Source organism: Heterocephalus glaber, unplaced genomic scaffold (genome assembly GCF_053883595.1).
Source record: "Heterocephalus glaber isolate CG9 unplaced genomic scaffold, H.glaber_assembly_v1.0 deba00001497, whole genome shotgun sequence".
Taxonomy (NCBI): domain Eukaryota; kingdom Metazoa; phylum Chordata; class Mammalia; order Rodentia; family Bathyergidae; genus Heterocephalus; species Heterocephalus glaber.
The window spans coordinates 43194581-43219326 of record NW_028258320.1 but is presented as its reverse complement, the minus strand read 5'-3'; the positions used below and the strand labels follow the sequence as shown (position 1 = coordinate 43219326).

Genomic DNA, 24746 nt, shown 5'->3' with positions numbered 1-24746 from the left:
ATCTTTTCCTGTATCTGTTGAGATGATCTTGTCATTTTTGTTCTTGCTGCTTTTTGTTTGTTTGTTTTGTTTTGTTTTGAGACAAGGTCTCACGATATAGCTCAGGCTGGCCTTGAACTCACAGTGATTCTCCTGCCTCAGCCTCCTGAGTACTGGGATTATAGGCATGCACCACCATGCCTGGACATTGCTACTTTTTATGTGGTATATATTGATTTATGTATGTTGAACCATCCTTGCATCCCTGGTATAAAGCCACTTTAAGTTTATGATATATGATCTTTTTAATGATTTCTTGCATTTGCCAGTATCGTGAATATTTTTGCATATATGTTCATTAAGGGGATTGGCCTATAATTTTCTTTTTTTGTTAAGCCCTTGTCTGGTTTTGGTATCAAAGTAATGCTAGCTTTCAGGAATAAGTCTGGCAGTACTCCTTCCCTTTCAATTTTATTGAAGAATTTGACGAGTATTGGTGTTAGGTCTTCCCTGAAGTTCTGGTAGAATTCAGTGGCGAATCCATCAGGACCTGGGCTTTTCTTTGTTGGTAGAATTTTTATTTTTATTTTGTTGCTTTTTAACTCAGTTTGTTCTATTTAGAGTTTTTATAGCTTCTTGGTTCAATTTTGGTAATTGATATGTGTCTAGGAATTTTTCCATTTCTTCTAAGTTCTCCAATTTATTGAAATATAATTTTCAAAGTAGTTTCTTACAGCCCTCTGGATTTCAGCAGTTTTAGTGTGATTTCTGTTTTTTATTTCTAATTGAATTGATACAGGTTTTTTCTTTCTTTTTTTTGGTATGTTTGTCTAAGGGTTTATCAGTGTTGTTCATCCTTTTAAAGAACCAACTCTTTGGTTCATTGATCCTTTGTATTGCTTTTTACATCTCAATTTCATTAGTTTCCACTCTGATCTTTATAATGTTTTTCCTTCTGTTAATTTCAGATTTGGAATTCTGTTATTATTCTAGGACAGTGAAGGCAACCTTTTAGAGACAAGTGCCCAAAACTGCAGCCCAAAACTCACTTATTTATCACAAAGTGCCAACACTGCAATTAAACCTGAATACTGAGGTTTTAGTTTAGAAAAAACAACTCATACATTTACATCTTTTGTTTTAAAAGAAAAAAACACAGTAACACAGATGCCATATGTCTGCCACCTAGGATCTTGAGATGCATCATTAGGTTATTTATTTGGGATTCCTCAGTTTTTTTAATGTATGAATTCACAGTTATAAACTCCCCTTTTAGAACTGCTTTCATTGTGTCCCATAGCTTATGGCATGCGTGTTTCCATTGTCATTTGATTCTAGAAACATTTTTATTTCTTCCCTGACTTTCATGATCCATTGATTATTCAGTAATGTATTGTATTCCCCATGTGTTTATGTGATTTCTGTGAGTTTTTTTGCCGTTAATTTCTGGCTTCATTCTGCTATGATCAGTAGTATATAGGGAATTATTTCACTTCTTTTGCATTTAGTTAGGCATGGTTTATGGCCTAAGAGATGTTCTATTTTGGAAAAATTGTATGTGCTCTTGAGAAAAATATGTATTCTGTTGTTGGATGAAACACTCTATACATCTGTTGTCAATTTGTTCAATAGTATGGTTTATCTCTGACATTTTTGTTAATTTTTGTCTGGTTGATCTAATTGTGAAAGTAGGATGTTGGACTCCCCTGCTATGATTGTATTGATGTCTGCTCTTTTTTTGTTTGTTTTTTGTTTTGAGACAGGGTCTCACTATGTTCATTCAGAATTCACTATGTATCCCAGGCTGGCCTTGAACTCATGGGAATAGACCACCACAACCAACTATCCTTTTGTGTCCAATACTTTCATTTTATGAAGCTGGGCATGCCAACATTTAGTACATAGATATTTATAATTATTATCTTTTCCTGTTAAATTGTTCTCTTTACCAGTATGTAGTGGCTGTTTTTGTCTCTTCTGACCAGTTTCTGCTTGAAGTTTTATATGTCTAAAAATAATTAGCTATTCCTGCTTACTTTTGGGCTGCGTTTGCATGGAGTATCATTTTCTATCCTACCACCTTTAGTGTATAAGCTTTCTTTTAGATGAAGTGTGTCTCCTGTAGGCAATTATATGGTTGCATTTTGTTTTTTGATCGACTTTGCCACATTTTTTGTTTTGTTTTGTTTTTGTACCAGGGATTGAACTCGGGACCTTGTGCTTTCAAGGCAGGTGCTGGAACCAAGTTTTTTTTTTTTTTTTTTTTTTTGACTAGGGAGTTAAGACTAATGACATTGAGGTTGCTGGGGCGGTGACTGGGGTGGGCGCTGCCGTGGCCCAGGGGACCAGTGTGGGAGCAGCACTGGCGAAGCAACAGAATGATGGCTGTTTTAGTACTTCGGCTGGAATTCATCCTTTTCAACTTCAAAACTGGAAGCAGAAAGTTAGTCAAACAAAGAAAACAGAATTCATATGCACAGCAGAAAAATTTAAAAATAAAATTATTATAGAGAAAGATAAACACAGTCATTTCTACAACCGAAAAAATGACTTCAGAATTGAGCACAGTATGCTGGAAGAATTGGAAAATAAATTGATTAACAGCAGACTCTAGAAGAAATAAAAAAAGAGTCTATTCAGAATTGGAAAACTAAAAAGCATCAAAAGAGGCAAGAAATTTTCAAGTTAAAAGAGAAGGCAGACAGTATTCCCGTGCTTTTTCATAATAAACCAGAAGATAATCAAAAGCAAAAAGAGGGGGAAAAAAAAAGCAAAAAGAGGAAGAAAGGAAGAAACAGAAGTTGGCAGGTGAAGCTTGGAAAAAACAGAAAAGTACAGAACTGTCAATGAAATATGCTTCTAAGTTAAAAGAAGAGGAAGAGGAAGAGAAAGAGAAAGAGCAGCAAAAAGAATGCCAACGCCAGCTTAAACGAAAATTGCTATTAGAAAGTTACACCTAGCAGAAGAAAGAACAAGAAGAATTTTTGAGGCTTGAAAAAGAGATAAGAGAAAAGTCAGAAAAAAGGAAAACTGTTGCTGATGAAATTTCCAGGTTTCAAGAAAGAGATTTATATAACCTTGAATTGAAAATTCTAGATAGGCAAGCAGAAGAAGAGGAAAAGGCAGAGAAATGAAGATTGGCAAAATTAAAGGAAAAGGTTGAAAATAATGTTAGTAGAGATCCCTCTAGGCTTTACAAATCTACCAAAGTTTGGGAAGAACAAACCAAAAGTATAGGACCAACAGGCTCTGGACCACTTCTACATATCCCACACAGGGCTATTCCAACCTGGAGTCAAGGAGTATAGAGGAAAATATGAGATAATGGAAATACTATCATTTGATGAGAGTACTAGCATATTCAGTAATACCAGGAGAGCATGACTAACCATATTCTTTAAATATCACTAGCTTAGTCAGATTTCTTATTGTGCTGTATGTAAATTGAGAGGTACTGTAAGTTTTATTCTGCATCATTAATGGTTCCTTTTTCTACTAAGAGGGTGTTTAGGGAGGGTATATGTTGGTCTGTTACTGATATAAAAGTTATTTGTATAAATTTATGTTTACAAACATCCATTTAAATACCCAAAGCATTTCAAAGATACTTTGTTTTTGTCATGGCGTAGCAAAATAAATCAAGGCAGTCATAGAGAAGCATTTTTTAAACCAAAATTTTGTAACTTTTGTAATTTGGAAGTAAGTTAGCTTGAATAATAAAATTGTCTTTTTTTTAAGAATTATAAAATAACTTAGTTCTTTTTCTAAGTTCAACATATTGGTACTTTGTCAGTTATTACTTTTTTGTGTAATAAATATTTTGTCTTTGAAAAAAAAAAAGCTAATGACATTGAGAGTTATTATTGTAAGGTGTTTACTGCATTATTTTTCCAGCACTGGGGTTTTTTTTTTCCTTTTGTTTAATTATTGTCACGTTGACATGTATACTTTCCTTTGGGCTTCTAGATGCTGGTGGCCTCTTTGTCCCTCTGTCTAGGGTTCCCTGAGTATTTAGTGTTTAGTGGTCATGTATTTCTTTAGGATTTCTTTTTCATGGAAAATCTTCATTTCCTCATCAAATTTGAAGGCCAGTTTTGCAGGATATAGAAATCTGGGTTGACAATTGTTTTATGGCTTGAAAAACTTTGCTCTAATTTGGCCTTTAAGGTTTGTGCTGAGAAATCTACTGTAATTCTGATAGGTATGCCTTTATAAGTTACTTGCTTCTTTTCTAATAGCTTTTAATATTGTCTCTTTTTGTTGAATTTTTGGAATTTTGATTATGATACATTGTGGAGAAGTTCTTTTCTGGTCACGGCTATTTGGGATTGTTCATGCCTCTTGTATTTGAAAATTAAATTTGGAAAATGTTTTGCTATGATTTCAGTGAATTGTTTATACCTTTTGATTATCTTCTATTTTTTCTTTTATTTCTTTAATTTTGAGGGTTTTTTGAACCATCTAGCAGCTGCTGGATCCAGCTTTCATGGTGTCTTTTGTCATTTTTAGGGTATCATTGACTTTTTGATCTAATAAATCCACCTTGTCTTCAGTTTCTGACATTCTGTCCTTATCTTGGTTGAATCTGCTAACCATGCTTTCTGTTTAACTTTTTATATCTTATATTTCTTGCTGTCTTCTCATAATTTTTAATTCTTTACCAAACTGGTTGTTCATATTTTATATCGTCTTAACTGAGTTTGCTTGTTTCTTCTTTAAGCTTGTCAACAGTTTATTAGTAAAATCATTTATCTGTTTAATAAAATCCTCTTTAAGCTTGCAAAACATCTTACGAAATTGATTATGTGTTTTTTCTTTGAGCCCTTCAAACATTTTGACTATTTGGTTTTTTATTTCTCTGCCTATAACTTCTCAGCTTGATCGTGAGATCGGCTTTTGAGGAGCTGAGGTTTTTGGAAGCATCTTGTTACTTTACTTTCTCCTATTTCTATTATGTTCTATAGGTTGAAGATAATTAAGGTAGAAACACTATCTCTGTAATGGAAATCTCTTTAGCTAGAATCTTTGTCTCTGTGGGATGTCCTTATGTTTGGTTATGTTTTGATGTTCATACCCCTCTTCAGCCTATGCAGTATAATCTTTGAGGGTCTTCTTAGTGTCCAACCTTCTGAAGGGTTGGTCACCAGCCCCAACCAGAAAAGCGAAAAGGGTCTACAGTAATGGTGATGACACAAAGACAGAGTAGATGTTAGCAAACAGCAAAAACTTATTAACAGCAACAACTATGCCACCACTGGCAACAGCAAAGAACTCTTATGAGAACCAATCAAAGCTACAATAGGAAAGAGATTTGCAATAATAAAATGGACACAAAGACAAATCAAGTACTGACATGCAGTCAATATCTACTACATGCAACAACTATACTACCATTACCGATAGAAAAGAATCCAACAATAATAGCTTTTAGTCAACAAAATATCTAAAAAAATTAATAATACTTAATAGTAATAACAACAACAATGGAGAGGAAAGGGAAAAATGAAAGAAGTAAAATTTGAAAAAGAAAGAAAAGGAAGATGAGCAGGAGGAGAGAAAAGTGAGATAAAAATCCAATTAAAGAAGAAGAGTTCATAGAATTAGGTAAAAGTAACATAAAGAAGAAAAGTATAAGAAAAAAATACAGAAAAGAATAAAACAAAGAGCAGAAGAAAGAAAAAGAAAAAAAATCCCCCCAAACCAAAGAGAAATTAGTCCAAAAAATTCCTGTGGTTTGGGTGAATGGTTTCTTTCCAAGACCTGCAGTAGTGGAATCCACTAGGTAAGAGGGAGCGATAATAGATCACAACTAAGACCTATTTTGTTTCCATATCCACTTTTTTTGTGTGTGTATACTGAGTCCTATCCTACCTTTCCTGCTGTAATCCAGGGTTAATCAGTGGTATGGTGTCTTCCTTAGGGCTGTTAGTGTTTGTGCCCCTCTATTGCTGCTCTCTCTAGCTATACAACCTGTGGGCTTGTGAGTGGCCCCCTGGGATGTGGTAACCAACAGAGCCAAGGCTTAACCATGATCATGTTGGGAGATAGGGGAAAGCAAATAGACCAGTGAGCTCAGTGTTGGATGTCGGCAGTGGGGGTGGTATGAGGGTGTCAAACAGTCCACTGGACTTAGTGCCTACGTTTTCAGACCCAGCCCTCTCAGAAAACCATATGTACCTCCTGGCTCCTCACCATAGAGGGCAAGACCATGTGTTTTAAACTGAGCTCTCCACTGCTTAAATTTGTCAGGGGGGTCTATGTCTAGCTCTCACCCTCTCCATGACTGTCTCTTGTGGCCATCTCCCACCCAGTCACTGGTATGTGACTCCAGAAATCCTAAAGTGTAGTTGTCCTATGACTTCTGATTGTTGGAGTAACTAAGTCTTTTTTTTAAATTCATGAATTTTATTGGTACATTTTAGGTATGCGATATGATGACGTTCATCATTGGGAATTTGTACCGTTACATGATATATCATGGTTCTTATTTTTTTCCCCATCCCCCTGCCCTCCCTGCAACCCCTGCACCCCTTCCTATTTACAAAGACTTTGTTTCCAATTTTTCCTTTTCTTAGATTTATTTCTTTCCCTTCTTTCCTTTCCCCTACCCCTCCCACTTCCCCTTCCCCTTTGGACCTTTTCTTCCTATTTCACAATATCTATTAAACATTTTGATCCTTATTTACACTTTCAGTTTCTCATACCAGAGAAGCTATTTGGTATTTACACATGTGTGTCCTATTTATTTCACTTATGAGTATGGCCTCAAGGGGCTGGGGATTTAGCTCAATGGTGCTGCTGCCTGCCTTGCAAGCGAAAGGTCCTGAGTTTGATCCCTGGTACCAAAAAAAAAAAAAAAAAAAAAAAAGAATCGCCTCAGTGTGCATCCATTTTAGCTATAAATGTCTCTAGTTTCTCATCCGCTGTGGCTGTATAGTACTCCATTTTATCAAAAAACCACATCTTAGCACAGTGCTGAGAGCCACCCAGCAGGGAAGAAACTGGGATGACCAGCAAATTGAACATGAGTTCAACAATTATAGGAAACATCTAAGAAGTGAAGAGGTAGAGAAATGCTGTCAATATAAATTATGCGATCAACATGAAGAAATGGTTTTTGTGACTCCCAGTACTAATGTGCACATCAAACTGCTTGGTACAAAACCAGGTGAAAACCTTGCCTGTGGAAAGCCCCTAATTGGTCATTCATAAACAACTGTGCCTATCATAGCTAACACTGGACTCAAAACTTATGAATCATGGATTTGAACAGAAGCTGTCTCACAGTAACAGACATAGGAAAACCTGCACTGATTACCAGTCCTTTCAGAAGCATACAAAGAGAAATCCTGGGAAAAAGCCCTATGAATATAAGCAATATGGAAAACCCTACTCTGATTGGACTGAAGAAGCTTGGTTTTTTTTGTTTATAAGCAGGTAAGAAAGCCCTCAGTACACCCAAGTATCTTCAAATCTGGGAAAGAAATCACAGCAGAGTGAATATCTATATATGTACACAATGTGGGAAAGGTTTTACTTCTCACAGTGATATTTGGAAACATGAAAGAGCCCACACTGGACAAAAATCCTATGTATATAAACACTGTGGGAAATCTTTCACAAATGATGCTTCATTTGGTAATTACGAAAATACTCACATTGGAGAAAAACCCTATGTGTGTAAGCAATGTGGAAAAGCTTTCACCTCTCACTGTTCTTGTCAAAGACATGAACAAACTCACACTGGGGAGAAACCTTGTGTATGTATGCAATGTGTCAAAGCTTTCAGCCAACACAGTCATTGTGGAACACATGAAAAAATTCATACTGGGGAGAAATCCTATGTATGTAAGCAATGTGGGAAAGCTTTCATCTCTCACTGTTCTTGTCAAAGACATGAACAAACTCACACTGGGGAGAAACCCTATGTGTGTATGCAACATGGGAAAGATTTCAGGCAACACAGTTATTGTCAAATACATGAAAAAATTCATACTGGGGAGAAACCCCATGTATGTAAGCAGTGTGGGGAAAGCTTTTAGCACATGTAGTGATTGTCAGAAAGATCAAAGAACTCACACTGGGGAGAAACCCCATGTATGTAAGCAATTTGGGAAAGCCTTCAGACAACACAATCATTGTTGAATACATGCAAAAATTACTGGGGAGAAACCCTAAGTATGTAAGCAATGTGGAAAAGCTTTCAGCACACATGGTGATTGTCAAAAACATGACAACTCACACCGGGGAGAAACCCTGTGTGTGTAAGCAATGTGGAAAAATTTTCAGCACACATGATGATTGTCAAAAATATGGAAGAGCTCACAATGTGGAGAACCCCTATGTATGTTAGCAGCGTGGGAAAGCTTTCAGCATACCTAATTGTTAAAGACATGACCAAACTTACACTGCGGTGGGGGTGGGGGTGGGGAGGTATTTAAGCACTGTGGAAAACCTTTCAGTACATACATAGTTGTCAAATACATGAAAGGAATCACACAATTTAGAAATCCTGTTTATGTGAGCTATATGGAAAAGTCTTCAGTTACTCTAGCAATCAACATAGACATTAAATTAAGAAAAAAAATTAAAGAAAATTTTGTATATATATATATATATATATATATATATAGTGACTTGCACAGACATGAAAGGACAGTGTAGAGAAGCCATTTCTTTGTATGCAATATAAAAAATCTTGCAGTACATAAGTTACCATTATATACCTAAGGAAATTCATAGACGAGAGAATCTGAGCATATATGGACAGTGTGGGAAATGTTTTCTTTTTCTCAGTGTATTCAAGTACATAAAAGTCTTCACATGAGAAGGCATATGTATGCAATAAATGTGGAAAACAATTAAAAAAAAAAACCCACATCTTCTTTATCCATCTCCAGTTGTTGAGCAATTGGGCTGTTTCCAAGTTTTAGCTATTACAAACTGGGCTGCCATGAACGTGGGTGCACATATATCACTGTGGTATGATTCTTGTAATTTTTCTGGGAAGATAACCAGCAGGGGAATAGCCAGGTCAAATGGGACCTCTAGTCCTAGTTTTCTGAGGTATCTCCATACTGATTTCCACAGTGGTTGCATCAGTCTACACTCCCACCAGCAGTGGAGAATGATTCCTTTTTGCCCACAGCCCCACCAGCGTTTGTTATTGGTTGATTTCTTGGGGTGAGTGGAATCTCAGGGTTGTTTTCATTTGGATCTCTTGAATGACCAGTAATGTTGGACATTTTTTCCTATGTTTATTTGCTATTTTGACTTCTTTGTCTGAGAAATGCCTGTTCATTTCAGATGCCCATTTTTGGATTGGGCCTTTAAATTTGGGAGGTCTGATTTTTTTTAGTTCTTCATATATTCTAGATAGTAGACCTTTGTCTGAAGAAAAGCTCGTAAAAATTTTTTCCCAAATTATGGGTTGTCTTTTCATGCTGTTGGTGGTTTCTCTTGCTGTGCAGAAGCTTTTTAATAAGATGAGATCCCTCTTGTTGATTGTTTGTGGTAGTTCATGTGTGACTGTGGTTTTGTTTATGAAATCTTTTCCTACACCAGTGTCTTCAAGAGTTCTCCCTACCCTGTATTCCAGCCCATTTAGTGTTTCTGTTTTAATATTTAGGTCTTTGATCCATTTCGATTTTAGTTTAGTGCATGGTGAGAGATACACATCTAGTTTTAATCTTTGGCAAGTTGAAAGCCAATTTTTCCAGTACCATTTATTAAAAAGGCTATCTTTCCTCCAGTGAGGGTGTTTGGCTCCTTTGTTAAAGATGAGGTAGCTGAGTATGTCTGGCATTGTTTCTGCATCTTCTAATCTGTTCCACTGGCCCTCAGGTCTGTTTCTTTGCCAGTACCATGCTGTTTTTATCACAATAGCTTTGTAGCATAGTTTCAAGTTTGGGCTTGTGATACCCCCTACCTTGTCTTTGTTGACTAGAATTGCCTTTGCTATTCTAGGTCTCTTCTTGTTCCAAATAGATTTTTGGATTGTTTTCTCAAGTTCTGTGAAGTATGCTGTTTTAATTTAAGTTGGGATTGCATTGAATCAATATAGCAGTTTTAGAAGTATGGCCATTTTCACTATATTGGTTCTTCCTACCCAGGAACAAAAGGGATATCTTTCCATTTTCTGATATCCTCTTTAATCTCTTTTTTCAGAGTACTATAGTTTTCAGAGTAGAGGTCTTCGATTTCTTTTGTCAGGTTGATTCCTGGGTATTTCTTTTTTTTGGATGCCATTGTGAAAGGATTCTCCAGTTCCTCTCTCAGTGAGTCTGTTGTTCGTGTACAGGAAGGTTATTGATTTTTTAAAATTCTTTTATTGGTACATTTTAGGTATACATTTACATTTATCATTGGGTGCTTGTACCTGTACATGATATATTTTAGTTCTTATTTTTCCCCCATTACCAGTGCACCTTTCACCCCCTGGTTATTGATTTTTGTGTGTTGACCTTGTATCAAGCTAATCTACTGAATTTGTTTATTAAGTCTAGAAGACTTTTGGTAGATTTCTTTGGGTCTTCTATATAGAGTATCATGTCATCTGCAAATAATGGCAGTTTAACTTCTTTGTTTCCTATCTTTATTCCTTTTATTTCTTTCTCTTGTGTAATTGCTGTGGCTAACGTTTCCAAAACTATATTGAACAAGAGTGGTGAGAGTGGACATCCTTGCCTTGTTCCTGATTTTAGCATGAAGGATTTCAGTTTTGACCATTTAAGTAACTGAGTCTTAAACAACCCCTTCCCCAAATGGCTCCTGATTAATCACTCCCAAGTATGGCAGGTGCTTCAGTGGATTTCTTCTGCAACTCTACCTTGCCTTGCAGAAGGAGGTACTTTCAGAGTAAAATCCCACACTGTATTTGTAGTTTACAGTAACTGTGAGCTTTTTGAAGGGCTGAAGCTGCTGGTCTGTTTTTTTATCGTGGGGTTATCTGGGCTTCCCTTGTGTTTGCTAAGCCAGGTCTTTTCCCTAGAAATAGACCAGAATAAGCATTTCAGACTGCTTCATTCTTTTCTGTGCATTATCTTCATTTTCTCCAGTTTCTCTGTGGTTTCTAGTTTTTCAGTTGCCTTTTTCTTGTTTCCCTTTCTTTTCACTAGTTATTGTTTTTTAGATATCTAGACTTCAGGTCCTGCAGAGATTGTGATATGCTACTGGCCTTTACTCTGTCATTTTCTTTTCTGAGCCTCATTTTCTTCATGTGTAAAATGGTCATGATATTAGTAACTGTCTCAGGATTATTCAGAGATTGAAATGAGATACTCATTAAGCAGTTTGCATAGTACATTTCATATAATTAGCTATTATGCCTGTTACTTCCAGTTGCTTTTTTAATCCCATGTAGTAGAGTCAAATTGGCTGTAACTTACAGTCAATCAGACTTAAAACTAGGTAGGTAATGCTAGATTGAATTAGATTCAACCCAATATTAATACACTATTTGGACAGGAGAGGGCTCCCTTGCTCCAGCTATGAAAATCATTAGCTGTGTTGTGTTCACATGAATTTTTTTCTTCTTCCATATTAACATGTTATTATGTAGATAAAGTTAAAATAAATTGAAATATATGGTATTACCAAGGTTTTAGACTTATAAAATTGATAGATGATGAGAAGAATATATTGTTATTCTGGTGTTTATTGAGAGTTGGCATTTGAGGAAGAGTGCCTTTTTGTCTCTGTCATAATCATGTTCCAACTCTAAAGTAAATTTTAACTGATAAATGTGAACATCTCATTTGAGTTTTAGAATTTTTTATTCTGATATGCTAATAAAATATTTACTGTACAATTTGAGAATTTTCTTGCATTATATAATATGGTTGCATTTGTATCACACCTATTTTACTATAGTTATGTGATATTATTGATGTTAGCATAAACATGATACCATTTATACCAATTACTATGATACCATACCACTACATATTCCAAATTAAAGAAGAGTAAATCTCTACTTTGTAAAGGAATATTTAGTACCTTCAAAATAGAAGATTAGGTGGCTAGATACTCAGCATCAGGCTAGATACTCAGCATCATTGAGTTTGACTTTAAAGATTATATATGTACATGTAATCTTCCTTTATTTATTTTTCTCTTTTGTGGTACTTGGGATCGAACCCACGGGTACTTTATCACTGAACTATATCCCAAGTGTTTTTTATTTTTTCTTTGAGACAGACTCATTAAGTTGCCCAGGCTGTCCTTGAACTTGGAATCCTTCTGCCTTAGTCTCCTGAATAGCTGAGATTACTGGCATGAGTCCAAGTTTGAGGCCAGCTTGTACAATTTAGTGAGACCTTCTCTCAAAATAAAATTTTAAAAAGGTCTGGGCGTATAGTTCAGTGGTAGAGTGCTTACTTAGCCAAGCCCTGGGTTTAATCTCAGTATTGTTAAAAAAAAAAAAAAAAGGGAAGAAAGAAAAGAAAAATTAGTAAACTTAGGAAAACAGTGTAGAACTTTTTAGCATCATCTTATCTGAGATCAAATGGAACTGACTTTAATGTGATTCTTTCTGTTAGACTGCCTGAATCTGGCCCAAAATTATATAGTAATGAATAAATGCTTAATATTACTGCAGTATTGGAGCACTGATACTCCTCCTCAACTAATCTTATTGTCTTGATTTTATTTCTCTTTTTGGCTTCTCCTCAGCTTCTTTTGCCAGCCGCCCCTCCTTAGCTTTACATGTAGGTGGTTAGAGTTCCTCAGAGCTCTTACCTAGATATCTCTTTTTTTCTCCCTAGGTAATCCCATCTACTTCTAGGTTTTTAGGTTGCCATTATTGAAAATGTTAAATAAGTGAACAGGATAGCTGGTTGTTAGATGGCTGACCAAATGAATAGAGAGGAAAAAAATAAGACAAATCAATAGCTTCCTTGAGGACCTGTCTGTCTTGGCAGAAAGTTCAAAATCTTACCCTTCTCACTATTATCCTTTCCCAAAGCCTGCTTCTTTCTTCAGGGGACATTTTATCTCAGTTCCTCAAGTAGAACCTTCCTTCATGTCACCCTTCATCCTACTCCCCTAAACAAGATTAGATCCCTATTACACATTCTAATAGCACCCCACACGTCTCCATTACAAATACATAAAACTTTGAAATAATTTATTTTCTGTATGGAAAGGGACTTTGTGATTTAATTTATTATCTCCAATTCCTAACAAAGCATTTCCTCCACAAAGGAGACATTTAGGTGAGTGAGTGAATCAGTGAGTTCAACCTGTTACTCAGAGTTGAAAGGAACTTTAGAGATGAGTCCTAGAATCATGATTTAAAGGAGATTCTATAATTTTGCTTTTCAAAGTAGAGTCCTCTGGCCAGAGCATTGTCACCAGTTGGGAACTTGTTAGAAAAATACAACCTTAGACCCCTTCAGATATACTGGCAGTTTCCCAGGATGATTCAAACACACAATAAAGTTTGTGAGAAGCACTGCTATCTATCATGTGGTTGTTTTGCTTTTGCTTTGGTACTACCAGGGAAAAGGAGCCCACTACTATCCATAGTTGTTCTTACTGGTAGGTTTCTTTTAACATTTAGCCCAAACTTAAAACTTCCTCCCTTTGGTTCTAATTTTGTTCTTCAGCCTCCAGAGTAAACCTAATCTACTTATTTTTAGCTATAGACCTTTGAGTATTTGGAAGCAGGGATAATGTTCATCATATTAGAATATGCCAAGGAAAAACATTTCTTGTGTGCTTAACCTGTAGTTCTTGTATTCATTTTGGCCTTTAAAGGGCGATTGAGTTTGGCTTATGAGACCTCCTATCTGAGTATATTAAAATAATTGTTTTTCTTCATTTGTTACCTTTCCTTTTTTGCTTATTAGCCTTCAGAACCTTCAGAAGCATTCCCCTGAGATCTTATTGCAGGAGACTGTATAGTGGTGATTTTCAGATTTTTACGTTAATATGTCTTGATGCTTTTCTCTATTTCCCTTAATAACCATTGTAGAATTGAAAATTTGTGTTTTATGACATAATTATATGTTTTATCATCTGTAGATAACTGGAAAAGGTCATATTGTCACCTATACATGACCTCGGAAAAAATATTGTGGAAAATGAATATTAGTAAACTGCTTTCATATATTGAGCATCTCCACAAGTAGAAGAAATTATTGCTTAAAGCTGGGTGTGGTGACACACACCTGTAATCTCAACACTTGGAAGGTTGGGGCAAGAGCATCACTGTGAGTTTGAGAGCATCCTGGACCACATAGTGAGTTCAAGGCCAGCCTTAATTACAGAGTGAGACCCTGTCTCAAAAAACAAAACAAAAAGCAACAAAAAGATTATTGCTTATATTGTAATCTGTGAGAGGTTTTTCTTGTCAATATGAGCTTTCTTTTTATAGGCCCCATTTTTTAAGTTTTATGCTATCTATTCCACGGTATAGGAAAGCATGAGATATGATTCTTCCCTAAAAAGAACTACTATTTTAATTGGAGAAATATGACTAAGGAACTTAAAAGATTGGAAAACAGTGAGATGCTTATCTGTAAATAAACTAGACTGTTGGGAAGAATTATACTTGTAGCTCAAACTGTCACACCACCTCAAGATAATACTTAATAAAGTAATGCTATTTCCTTTTCAGGACATTCATCTTCAAAGAAATCAGAAGATTCTGTAAATAGTAAGTATCAAGTGTTTTTTTGAGATTCAAGGTATTTGCAATTTGGATTTCTCATAAATTGTATCTCAATTTGATGTGAATTATTTTTGTTTTTGTATTTCCTGGGAAAAATCATAGTAACAATGCCAAAAGTGAATATTTATTTTCCAAGAACATTTGAAAGGTTTTTTTTGGTACTGGAGATCGAACTCAGGACCTTGCTCTTGTGAGGCAGGCAGCGGAACCACTGAGCTAATTCCCCAGCCCTTGAAAGTTTTTTATTTTAAGTATAGAGAGCATTAAAAAATTTTTCAGTAAATATATTTTTTAAGTAAATGTAATTGAAACAAATTTTATTTTCACATTATAAACTGTGAAGGAAGAGAAATAGAGGTTAAGGTTGGAATGGAAAGTGAATGGGTTAAAATTTAAGGGAGGTTGCTTATATTGCATGAACCTTGAATGATAGGTGATTGTGATTGAATGGAGTGTATGGTTTGTGCATGGAAAGGAGGATCTTGACAGCTGGTTGCTGCTGGTTAGTATTTTAAGTAGATTTATAGTTTTCACCAGTTTGAATCAAAACAGATTGGATTTCACTGAAAACAGTGATATCTCATTTTATGAACTTAACTTGTTTTATGATTTGGGGGAAGATGGCTGTTTGTATTTGTATAGGGAAGATGGCTGTGGTTCTGTTTGTGAAGGGAAATAAAATTTTGCTAGACACTTTTGTTTGCAAACAGAAGCATTTGTGAACTGAAGTATTACTGTATTTGCTATAAATTTTATTTTTCTCCTGCAATATTACAAAAAACTCTCAATAACTTTTAAAATACATATGAGATTTTAAGGTAAAAATCATAATAATGGCAAAATAAGGTAAATAACAATGTAAAGATAAAGGTGAAATTAATACAGACAAATACATGCCAAAAAGTTTTTCATGATTGTAAGATATATCACAGATTTGTCATTGTGATGACAAATAGGTTCTTTCTATGGTAACTGATAGATTCTTCCTGTCAGCCAGACCAAATAGCAATACCATGAGTAGAATGATTCACAGTACCTGTAAGATAACAGAGACCTCAGGATTCAGCTTTTTCATGACAGTTTTGAGAGAAGAACCTCCTGTGGGTTTATGAAAGGGGATGTCCATTTGTGGTGATTATAGGCACCATGCTATATATTAGATCTCCTGAGAACTAGAGAATTTAATTGTAGAAGGTCAAATAATTAATGGCAGAGTTAGGATGAACACAAGTTTATAATTCCAAAATTTGTGCTCTCTACCATCTACTGTGCCTCAGTAAAGCAAATGAAATGAAGGTCCACTCTTTATACCCTAATTTTGGCAGGTACATTAAATAGATCCACATTAAATGATTTGATCCATCTGTGTCTCACTTCTGTTATAAAGTAGGTATAAAGAGACTTACTTTGTTGGATTATTAGTTATCAGAATCATGAGAAAACACATACTCAGAAAGTATGTGCCTGACACAAAGGAAGTCCTTGATAATCTGTAGCTATTATTGTTGTTTTATCACAAAAAAGACCAAACATTAAACAGAATCTGTGTTTGTTCTCTAGAATTCATCAGATGTAAGTCTGTAAACATCTGATCTATCCATTTTTTCATGATTATTGGAGACATTTGACATCTCTTCAGTGAGCAAGTTTTTAGATATCATATAATATCCACAAAAACCAAGATGATAGACCTCCTTTCATTATTTAAAGCACAAGGAGAAAATTATATGCAGTTTTAGGTACCACACTGTAAAGGGAACACTGAAGAATTGAAGCAGGTCAAGAAGAAAACAACCAAATTCTTGAAGAGCACTTGAAATGGTATCATAGAAAGAGTGTTGGCTGAACTGCAGGTATTTAGCTTAGAGGAAAGTGAAAGGATAAGAGAAGAGGTGGGGAGGTAGACCTGGAAACTAGATATTTGGAAGGCTGCTACTACGCAGAAGACTTATTTTTTTTATATCATGCTAGTGAGTTTTCGTAAAAAGCACAGAGGACTTTTATTCTCACATTAGTTTGAGAACTGTTGATTCCAGTGGTGTCTGTCATTGAGCAGGAATCTTCTTCCTAAGATGCTATAATTTTATCATTATTTGTTTATAGATAATTAGAAGTACAACACATACCTCTCCATTTTCCCCCATTTTTGTTAAAATCAGTGTCACAACAGATTAATTGAAGACTAAAGTTCAGACACACACATTGATTCAGAGATCAAGGTCCAGCAGGTGAAAGACTAGAACCACCAGGGCAAATCAACACTTTTATTTTTGTGTGGTGCTGAATGAACTAAAGGACATGCTGTACTGAAAGGCTAAATTTGTGTTAAAGTAATAATTCCAGTATTAACTTTTAGAATTATCTCAATATGATTGTCTTTGATTTATTCTTCTTTTTGGTCATACAACAGTTATTCAAGTTAAGATTTTTGTAGAAAACAGTGCCTCAAGAACAGTTCTTTTTTAGACAAATGGTTATTATTGGAGAGGAATTATTTGTTAATATAATTACTTTGTGGAATATGGTTTCATTACCCAATAATACATTTTCCAGTATTTAATATTTTTAGTTGACTAATACAGTTCATTTGAAACATGTCTGTTTTTAAATTTTCAAGATGGAAATATTTTTGTTATTTTTACTGATTTTAAAGTTAAGCTATATTCATTTTCTTAGTAGAAGCAATTTGGAAATGTTTAAAAGTAGAAAGCAAAAGTATCCAAGGCTCACAGGTAATATAATCAAATTAAATTTGGTTGGTCTTGACCCAGAAGGAAGCTCCCTGCCTCCATCCCAGGCTCCTAGGGCAGTGAAGCTCAGCCGGTCCCAGCACCTGGAAGGAAGCTCCCCCGCTGCCATCCCAGGCTCCTAGGGCCAAGAAGGTGAGCGGGTCCCAGCACCCTGAAGGAAACTCCCCGCCTCCAACCCAGGCTCCTAGGGCAGTGAAGCTCAGCCAGTCCCAGCACCCGGAAGGAAGCTCCCTGCCTCCATCACAGGCTCCTAGGGCAGTGAAGCTCAGCTGGTCCCAGCACCCGGAAGGAAGCTCCCCTGCTGCCATCCCAAGCTCCTAGGGCATAGAAGTTGAGCCGCGTGGGCACCAGAAGCACCCCCCCCCGCCACGGAAATGAGAAGACACATAAACAAGCCTCAAAAACAGACTTCCAGATCACCTACAGCAACCCCAAAGGGAAATGAGATGGAACACTCTGATACTCAACTACCTGAACTACTCTCTCAACTGGCAACAAAAGAAGATCTGGGAAAAATGAAATCAGAAATAATTACTCAGATAACAGCAAAGATTGTGCCCATAGTACAAGATATGATTCATAAATCTAGAGAGGACACAGATAAAAAAATAGAGGATCTAAGGAACATGATGGAATCCCAACATAGGAAACAAATGGAATCCATGAAACAGATACAAACAGATTTCCAAGAGATTAAAAACTCCATCGAAAGTCTGCGCAGCAGAATGAACCAATGTGAGGATACAATTTCACATATAGAAGGTAAGATTGCAATTAGTGAGGAGGAAAAGAAAAATTGCTTTAAAATTGTAAGGGAACATGAGAATTCAATCCAGCAGCTGCTAGACGATGCAAAGAAGAATAACATAAGACTGATTGAAGTCAATGAAGAAAGAGGAGAGAGTGCAGATGACATAAAAAAAACTCTTCACAGAAGTGATGGCAGAAAACTTCCCAAGGAGGGGAGAAGAACTTGACATACAGATAAGTGAGGCATATAGGACTCCAGCTAACCTTAATCAAAAAGAATCTACACATAGGCATATAATGGTTAGGATTCCAGAAATCCAACAGAAGAACAAAGTTCTACAAGCAGTGAGAGAAAAGAAACAAATCACATACAAAGGAAAGCCCATCAGAATCACAGCAGACTTCTCAATGCAAACCCTCAAGGCAAGAAGAGCTTGGAGTGATGTATTTCAAGCCCTAAAGGAAAACAGCCTCCAACCCAGATTGATGTACCCTGCAAAACTATCTTTCAAAATTGATGGAGAAATAAAATGCTTTCATGATAAAGAGCACCTCAGGAACTTCATGAATACCAAACCAGCACTCCAAAAAATTTTAGACAATACCCTAGGAAAAGACAGTGAGGATCACAACCCCAGGAAACCCAGCGGAATGAATCCATTGGGCGTGACAAATTAAATGCAAAGGGGGAGAATCCAACGAAAAGAAAAAGTCATGACAAGGCTTTTAAAACTTTTGACTTCATCTCCCTAATGAGTGTATAATTCAGCTTATTATTGTACTGATTAGTATTTTTCTGATTCTAGAATTGCACACCATTCCTTGTGCTATACTGGCTATTTATCATCTTCTTATGTCTACATTTTAATTGGGTTGTCTATTAATGAAGTGTAAGAGTTCTTTATATATTCTGGTCATAGGTTATATGCATTGTAAATATGGTCTGTTTAAGGACTACTTTTCATTTTAATGATGTCATTTAAAGTTCTAAATTTTGATGGAATCTCATTTATCAATTTTTTTCTTTTATACATCATTTTTTTGTATCCTAGGTAGTTCTTGCCTACCCTAAATTCATAAATATTTTCCCTTATAATTTCTTCTTAAAGTTTTATACTTGTAGGCTTTCTTATTTCGGTTCATAGATCCCTTCAAGTCATTTTCATTTATGGAAAAAAAGGGTTGAGGTTAATTTATATACGGATACCAGGTGTTCTAGTGCCGTTTGCTGAACACACTATCTCTTCCTTGGCTCTTGAATTGAGTTTATATTCTATAAAATGCTAATGTTAAATAATCTTTCAAAACTCAGGTGACCACATATGTGTGGTTCTATTTCTAGATTCTCTGTTTTATTCCAATGATCTATATGTCTTTCCTTACACCAACACTGCCTTGATTACTGTAGCTTTAGAGGAAGTCTTAAAAGTAGGTACTAACATCTTCCAACACTGTTTTTTTTTTTAAAAAAACAAACTTTTCTAGGTCCTTTGTACTCCTACATAACTTTTAAATTTCAATATCCAATTCTTCATTTATAGCAAGTATATATAGACCTGAATTTTTATATATACCTTGTGTTTTCTAATCCTGCTAAATTCAAATATAAGTTCTAGGGGCTCCTAGAGATTTCTTAGTATTTTCTCTGTAGATGATCATTTCATCTACATATAAAGATTTTGCTTCTACCCTGCCTATCCTATCCTACTTGTGTCACTTTATTGCCAGATTACTTTAGTTTGGGCCTATCTTTCAAAGTTTAATAGACAAATGAAGAGTAAGCATATCTGCCCTTGTTCCCCACCTTAAGGAGAAAGTATTGTATCTTCTCCATTCATATAAGGTATTTTTGCTGGAAGTATGGAGTACACGTCTTTGATCTGTTGAGAAGGTTCTGTTCTACCTCTAGTCTCCTGATAGCTTTTACCATGAACAGCTCTAGAATTTAGTCCAATACTCTTCCTCCAACTAGTGACAGGATCATGTATGGCTTTCTCCTTTCCTCTGTTAAAATGATGACTTTTGGGGGTGGATCTTCCAATGCTGAACCAACACTGCCATCCCTATAACAAAACCACTTTCTACATCCTGCCAGATCTGACTTCCAAGAGTTTGTTTTGTTAAACAAATTTTTATCTATGTTCATACGTTTTTCTTCTATTATCTTTATCCAGTTTTAGGATTAGCACAATGTTGAGTTCCTAAAATGAGGGGAGAAGTGTTCCTTCTTTTTTCTGCTTTAATTGTTTGATATAATTTATCAGTTAAAATGTTTATGAGCCTGTTGTTGTCATATAGGTAGGTTTTCAAGCTAGGAATATACTTTCTTTAATAGGTGCTATTCAAATTTTATATTTCCTCCAGAGTTAGTTTCATTAATTTGTCTTCTAAGTTACTTCTTAGAAGTTGTCAAATTTATTTCAAAACAGATTTTTGTAATATGCTTTCTATATCCTTTTAAATTCTGTAAAATCTGTGGTAATGTCTCCTAGATCTTAATATTGTAATTTTAAAAAATGTATTACTGATATTGTGTAACAGGAAGAAAAGGTCTAAAAGAGCAGGGGAATTGAGAGGGGTAGGGGAAGGGAAAAAAGGGAAAGGAAAAAATATGAGAAGAGGAAAAAAATGGAAACAAAGTCTTTGTAAATAGGGAAGGGTGGAGGGGGTGAAAGGAGGGCAAGGGAAGGGGAAAAAAAATAAGAACCAAGAGACTCATGTAATGGTACAAAATCCCAATGATGAATGTAACTGTATTTTATACCTAAAATGTATCAATAAAGTTAATGGGGAAAAAAAAATTTGGTTGGTCTTTATAATCCAGTGTTGCATTATATAAATTTACATGTATAAAACATAGTGTTTTAACATAAATTGGATTCTACTGGGCAAACTTTGTGTAACTTTTTAAAAATTTGATGTAGCATGGACATTTTCCTCTGGCAATACCTATAGATAGGTTAAGGTTTTTAAAAAACAGTCGTGTATAGTATTCATTTAATCAGTCATCACTGATTAGTGGGGAATTTGGTTTTCTTTTGTTAGTATACAGTCTGCATCTTTGTACATATATATCTGAGGTACTTATTTAAGTAAATAATGAAATTCTTAAAAGCAGCATTGCTGGTCACAGCACCTGTACCTTCTTATCTATAGTGCCAGATTTTCCTCAAGAAAAAGGGTTATAGCATTTTTACTTTGAACAATGTATGAGAATGGCTGTTTCTTCAGTGAAACAGGCTTCTTCTAATTAATGTAATAAATATCAGTTTGATAAAATGTCTGACATGTCTATATAATTTGATTGGCTAGTCTTAACAGAGTAGCTCAGTTCTTAAAGTACTGATCCTAACATAAATATACTCTGTACAAAAATCTTAGCTGAAATATCCGTTGTGTGACCAAGAAAAAGAATAACTAAATTTAAGAATTAATATTGGAATTGTTACTTTAAGTTAGCTTAGACAAGTTTTTCATAAGACATTCAATTCATGGTTTTTTGCTGAGGCTCAGATATTTCTCCAATTACTTCTTTTTAAAAGAATTTATAATATTTGGAAGAGTGAATTAAATTTCCAGAAAACCATAAAAATTGAAGCTGAATTGCAGTTAAGTCCAAAGTTAATTGCATTGGTGAGTAAAATGTGTTTTAAATATAACACATTATTTACAATTTTCTTTTAAATGAACAGAAATCTCTGATGAGGAAGAAAGTGCTTCAGAATCTGAGCTTTGGAAGGGTCCACTACCAGAAACAGATGAAAAATCACAGTAAGTGCTGCTACTAGAAGAAAAAATAGAACTTTTTTAATCAATTTAGATAGCTATGATCACAGAGCTTCTTGATAACAATTAATGAAAAAATTTAACATCATGAATGTCTCTTTAGGGCTAAGGACTACCTTGTCTGATAAGATGAGAGTTTATTTCCAGCTATTTTTGTGGCCATAAACAGCTAATGTGTCCAGCTTCCTTGGGTTGAATAAATCTTTCATCAGCTCACCTTAACAAATGACCCTTTGGTCCTTGTTTGGATTCCTTCAGAGAGAGCTCTTTACTAGCTTCCTGGACAGTCTGGTTCCATTATAACTGTGATTATCATAAACCCGTACTGAGGAGACCCTTGAATATTAGTACAGGTGTGTAAATGTCCTTGCCAACACCCACCTTAGGGCCCAAAAAACCTGTAAATCAGTGCACTACTAAGATTTGGGAGAGGAAATACTCTCTGGGTATGGACTGAAATGTTATCAGTTCTTGCCATATACTGGATATTTACCCTTTGAACCTTATCTGTTAAAAGAGGATAAAATACCTACCACATAGAGTTTATTGTGAAGATTAAATGAAATGAAGAAGGTAAATCATGTGATAATATACCTACAAATAAATATAATAAGTGCACAATACATTTTAGTCCCATTTATCAGTCTGTAATCGTATTGGTTCATAATAGAAAGAGACCTGTTGAATCAATTTTGATTTTTTTTTTTTGGTACTGGGGATCAAACTCAGGACCTTGTGCTTGCAAGGCAGATGGCCGCACCACTGAGCTAAATCCCCAGCCCAATTATGATTTCTTAATTAAACTGATTATAAGATATTTTGGTAATTATATGGTATGTTTTCAGTACAATAAAACCAGATATGTTATAAAGAAGTGTTTTTAAAAAAGATTACTTTTTCTCTTTTTTGTGATCCTAGCCTTTTATTTTAGCCAAATAAAGAATTGCCAAAAGTGTGCTTATTATAGATAAGATTATATTAAAAGCTGTTGCGTTAAATAAAATATTGCTGTTCAATTTAAACTACTAACTCCCAGCGATTTACTGAGCACTTCCCCTTGAGGAGCTGACTGAGAATGACAGAAGTCTTAGACTCAACTTACCTTTTTAGGCAATAAAGATACATGAGTAAATCCCATGAAGGATTTTCATAGCACAAAACTCTCTGTGTTTATCTCTTTTGACATTAAGTACTGAGCATCTAAGTCTATATAGAGATGCTACTGATTTCATATATGTATGTTCTTACTACTGTTTTTTAAATCTTAATGCATTTTGCTGTCATGATAGTGAAAAAGTAGCATATGGATAATACTAAGTTGCAGATAGTTCCTTAATGTATTTGATTTTGTAATTTTTTTCTTAAATTTGAACATAATGACTTGTGTTCTTAGTTATTTAAAACAAATGATAGAGTAAGGAGATTGGTAGGCTAATTTTTATTATCCATCTTAATTCTCTATTCCCAGAAGAAAAATAATTGTGTATTCATTTAATCCTTACAACAGTTCTATGAGGGAATGTAAATTATCTTCCTTTTATAGGTGAGGAAATTGAGTATAGAGAGTGACTTGCTCACACAGCTAATAAGTGACAGAGCTTGGCTTTATACTGTCTAACTTAAAACCTTGTGTTATTTCCAGTCTCATGCTGGCTCCCAGCACTAACACTTATTTAATACTTTACACTTTTCACAAATATTTTGATACATTATAATCAAATTAATATCTCCTTTCAGAATTCTAGTCTTTAAAACATTCACTGCTAAAATGTGCAATAAATTTACTGTTTTCAGAATAATAAAATACTGAAGCCTAAGCAGATTTTCCCTATCCTAGGAATAAGGCTTGTGTTTTTTGCTTATAGTTTATTTTTTATTCATTTCTTGAGTGGACTGTAGTTTGAAATGAGAATGAACAGAGGAAGTATAAACCCCCCAAATAAAGAGAAGTAATGATATTTCACAAAGTACTTCAAAGCAAAATCTTAGGTAATACATTTTAGAAGTGCCTAATCAATTAATTTTAATCAATCTGAAAATTATGATTACTCTAGAAACTAAGAATTGTTTAATGACAAAATCATAGAAATATATATTGTTATAAGATAATCAGCCAGTAGGTTGAATTAAAATATTTTATTTTTATGAATTTCATGTCACCTAATAATTTTTTACTTTCCTGATTTTAATTAATATATATACTTTTTCTTTTAAATAGGGAAGAAGAATTTGATGAATATTTTCAGGATTTGTTTCTGTGAGACAGGAGAGAAAAACCTGCATTCCTTTAGTGTGAAAGCTCATTTTGAAATTTCATAAAGGTTTTACCTGCAAGTTGCAGCTAGAGTGGTTGGTCTTTGGGAATAAAAATTTAGCCACTCTCAGGATGTCAGATGCTTCAGAAGTTTATTAGTTATGTAAGAGACACATTTTCCTGTCCCTTTCAGTTGCTTATCTATAAGTGTTTCATCTCTAGCCCCTCAATATATAGTATGCTATTTTAAATGAGATTTAAACATGGGATGATTATCATAATAAACTGCAAACTAAATAACTGAGTGTCTTTTTTATTTTTTTTTGTACTGGGAATTGAACTCAGAGCCTTGCGCTTGCCAGGCAGGCACTATGCCACTAAGCTACATCCTTGGCTCCCGAGAATCCTATTTTAAAATACAGCAGTGCCTAGGTTTAGGAACACATTTGTTCATGAACAGTTCAGTTTGCAAACAAGCATTTGGCAAAATTTTGCTTCCATGCTCAAATTCCACATTGGGTGGTGAACACAACTGTAGCCATCTTCCCCACAT

At 34.9% G+C, this 24746-nt stretch overlaps 1 protein-coding gene and 2 pseudogenes across 17 annotated transcripts in view; all 3 read left to right on the top strand.

Annotated features, from left to right (window-relative positions):
- LOC101703188 (protein FRA10AC1 homolog) overlaps positions 1 to 24746 on the top strand; it is an 85190-nt gene that overhangs the window by 28726 nt on the left and 31718 nt on the right. For 7 of the 15 annotated variants that reach the window (XR_015440365.1, XM_087184933.1, XM_087184932.1 and 4 more), the window contains 2 exons: positions 14600 to 14638; positions 21846 to 21924. Coding sequence is in view for 12 of the 15 variants with exons in the window: in XM_087184933.1 (XP_087041059.1) it covers positions 14600 to 14638; positions 21846 to 21924 (118 nt within the window). In the remaining 3 variants the exon portion in view is untranslated. Of the gene's footprint in view, positions 1 to 14004; positions 14639 to 21845; positions 21925 to 24157; positions 24494 to 24746 lie in introns of those variants that run through there. The other 8 variants (XM_087184935.1, XM_087184938.1, XM_087184936.1 and 5 more) reach the window with 3 other exon arrangements.
- On the top strand, positions 1513 to 24493 carry LOC147825661 (coiled-coil domain-containing protein 112 pseudogene; annotated as a pseudogene). The gene is made up of 5 exons (XR_015440219.1): positions 1513 to 1533; positions 2255 to 2422; positions 2584 to 14638; positions 21846 to 21924; positions 24158 to 24493. The product of XR_015440219.1 is annotated as a coiled-coil domain-containing protein 112 pseudogene (transcript).
- On the top strand, positions 6237 to 24493 carry LOC147825660 (uncharacterized; annotated as a pseudogene). Its single transcript, XR_015440218.1, has 4 exons — positions 6237 to 6296; positions 6892 to 14638; positions 21846 to 21924; positions 24158 to 24493. The product of XR_015440218.1 is annotated as an uncharacterized LOC147825660 (transcript).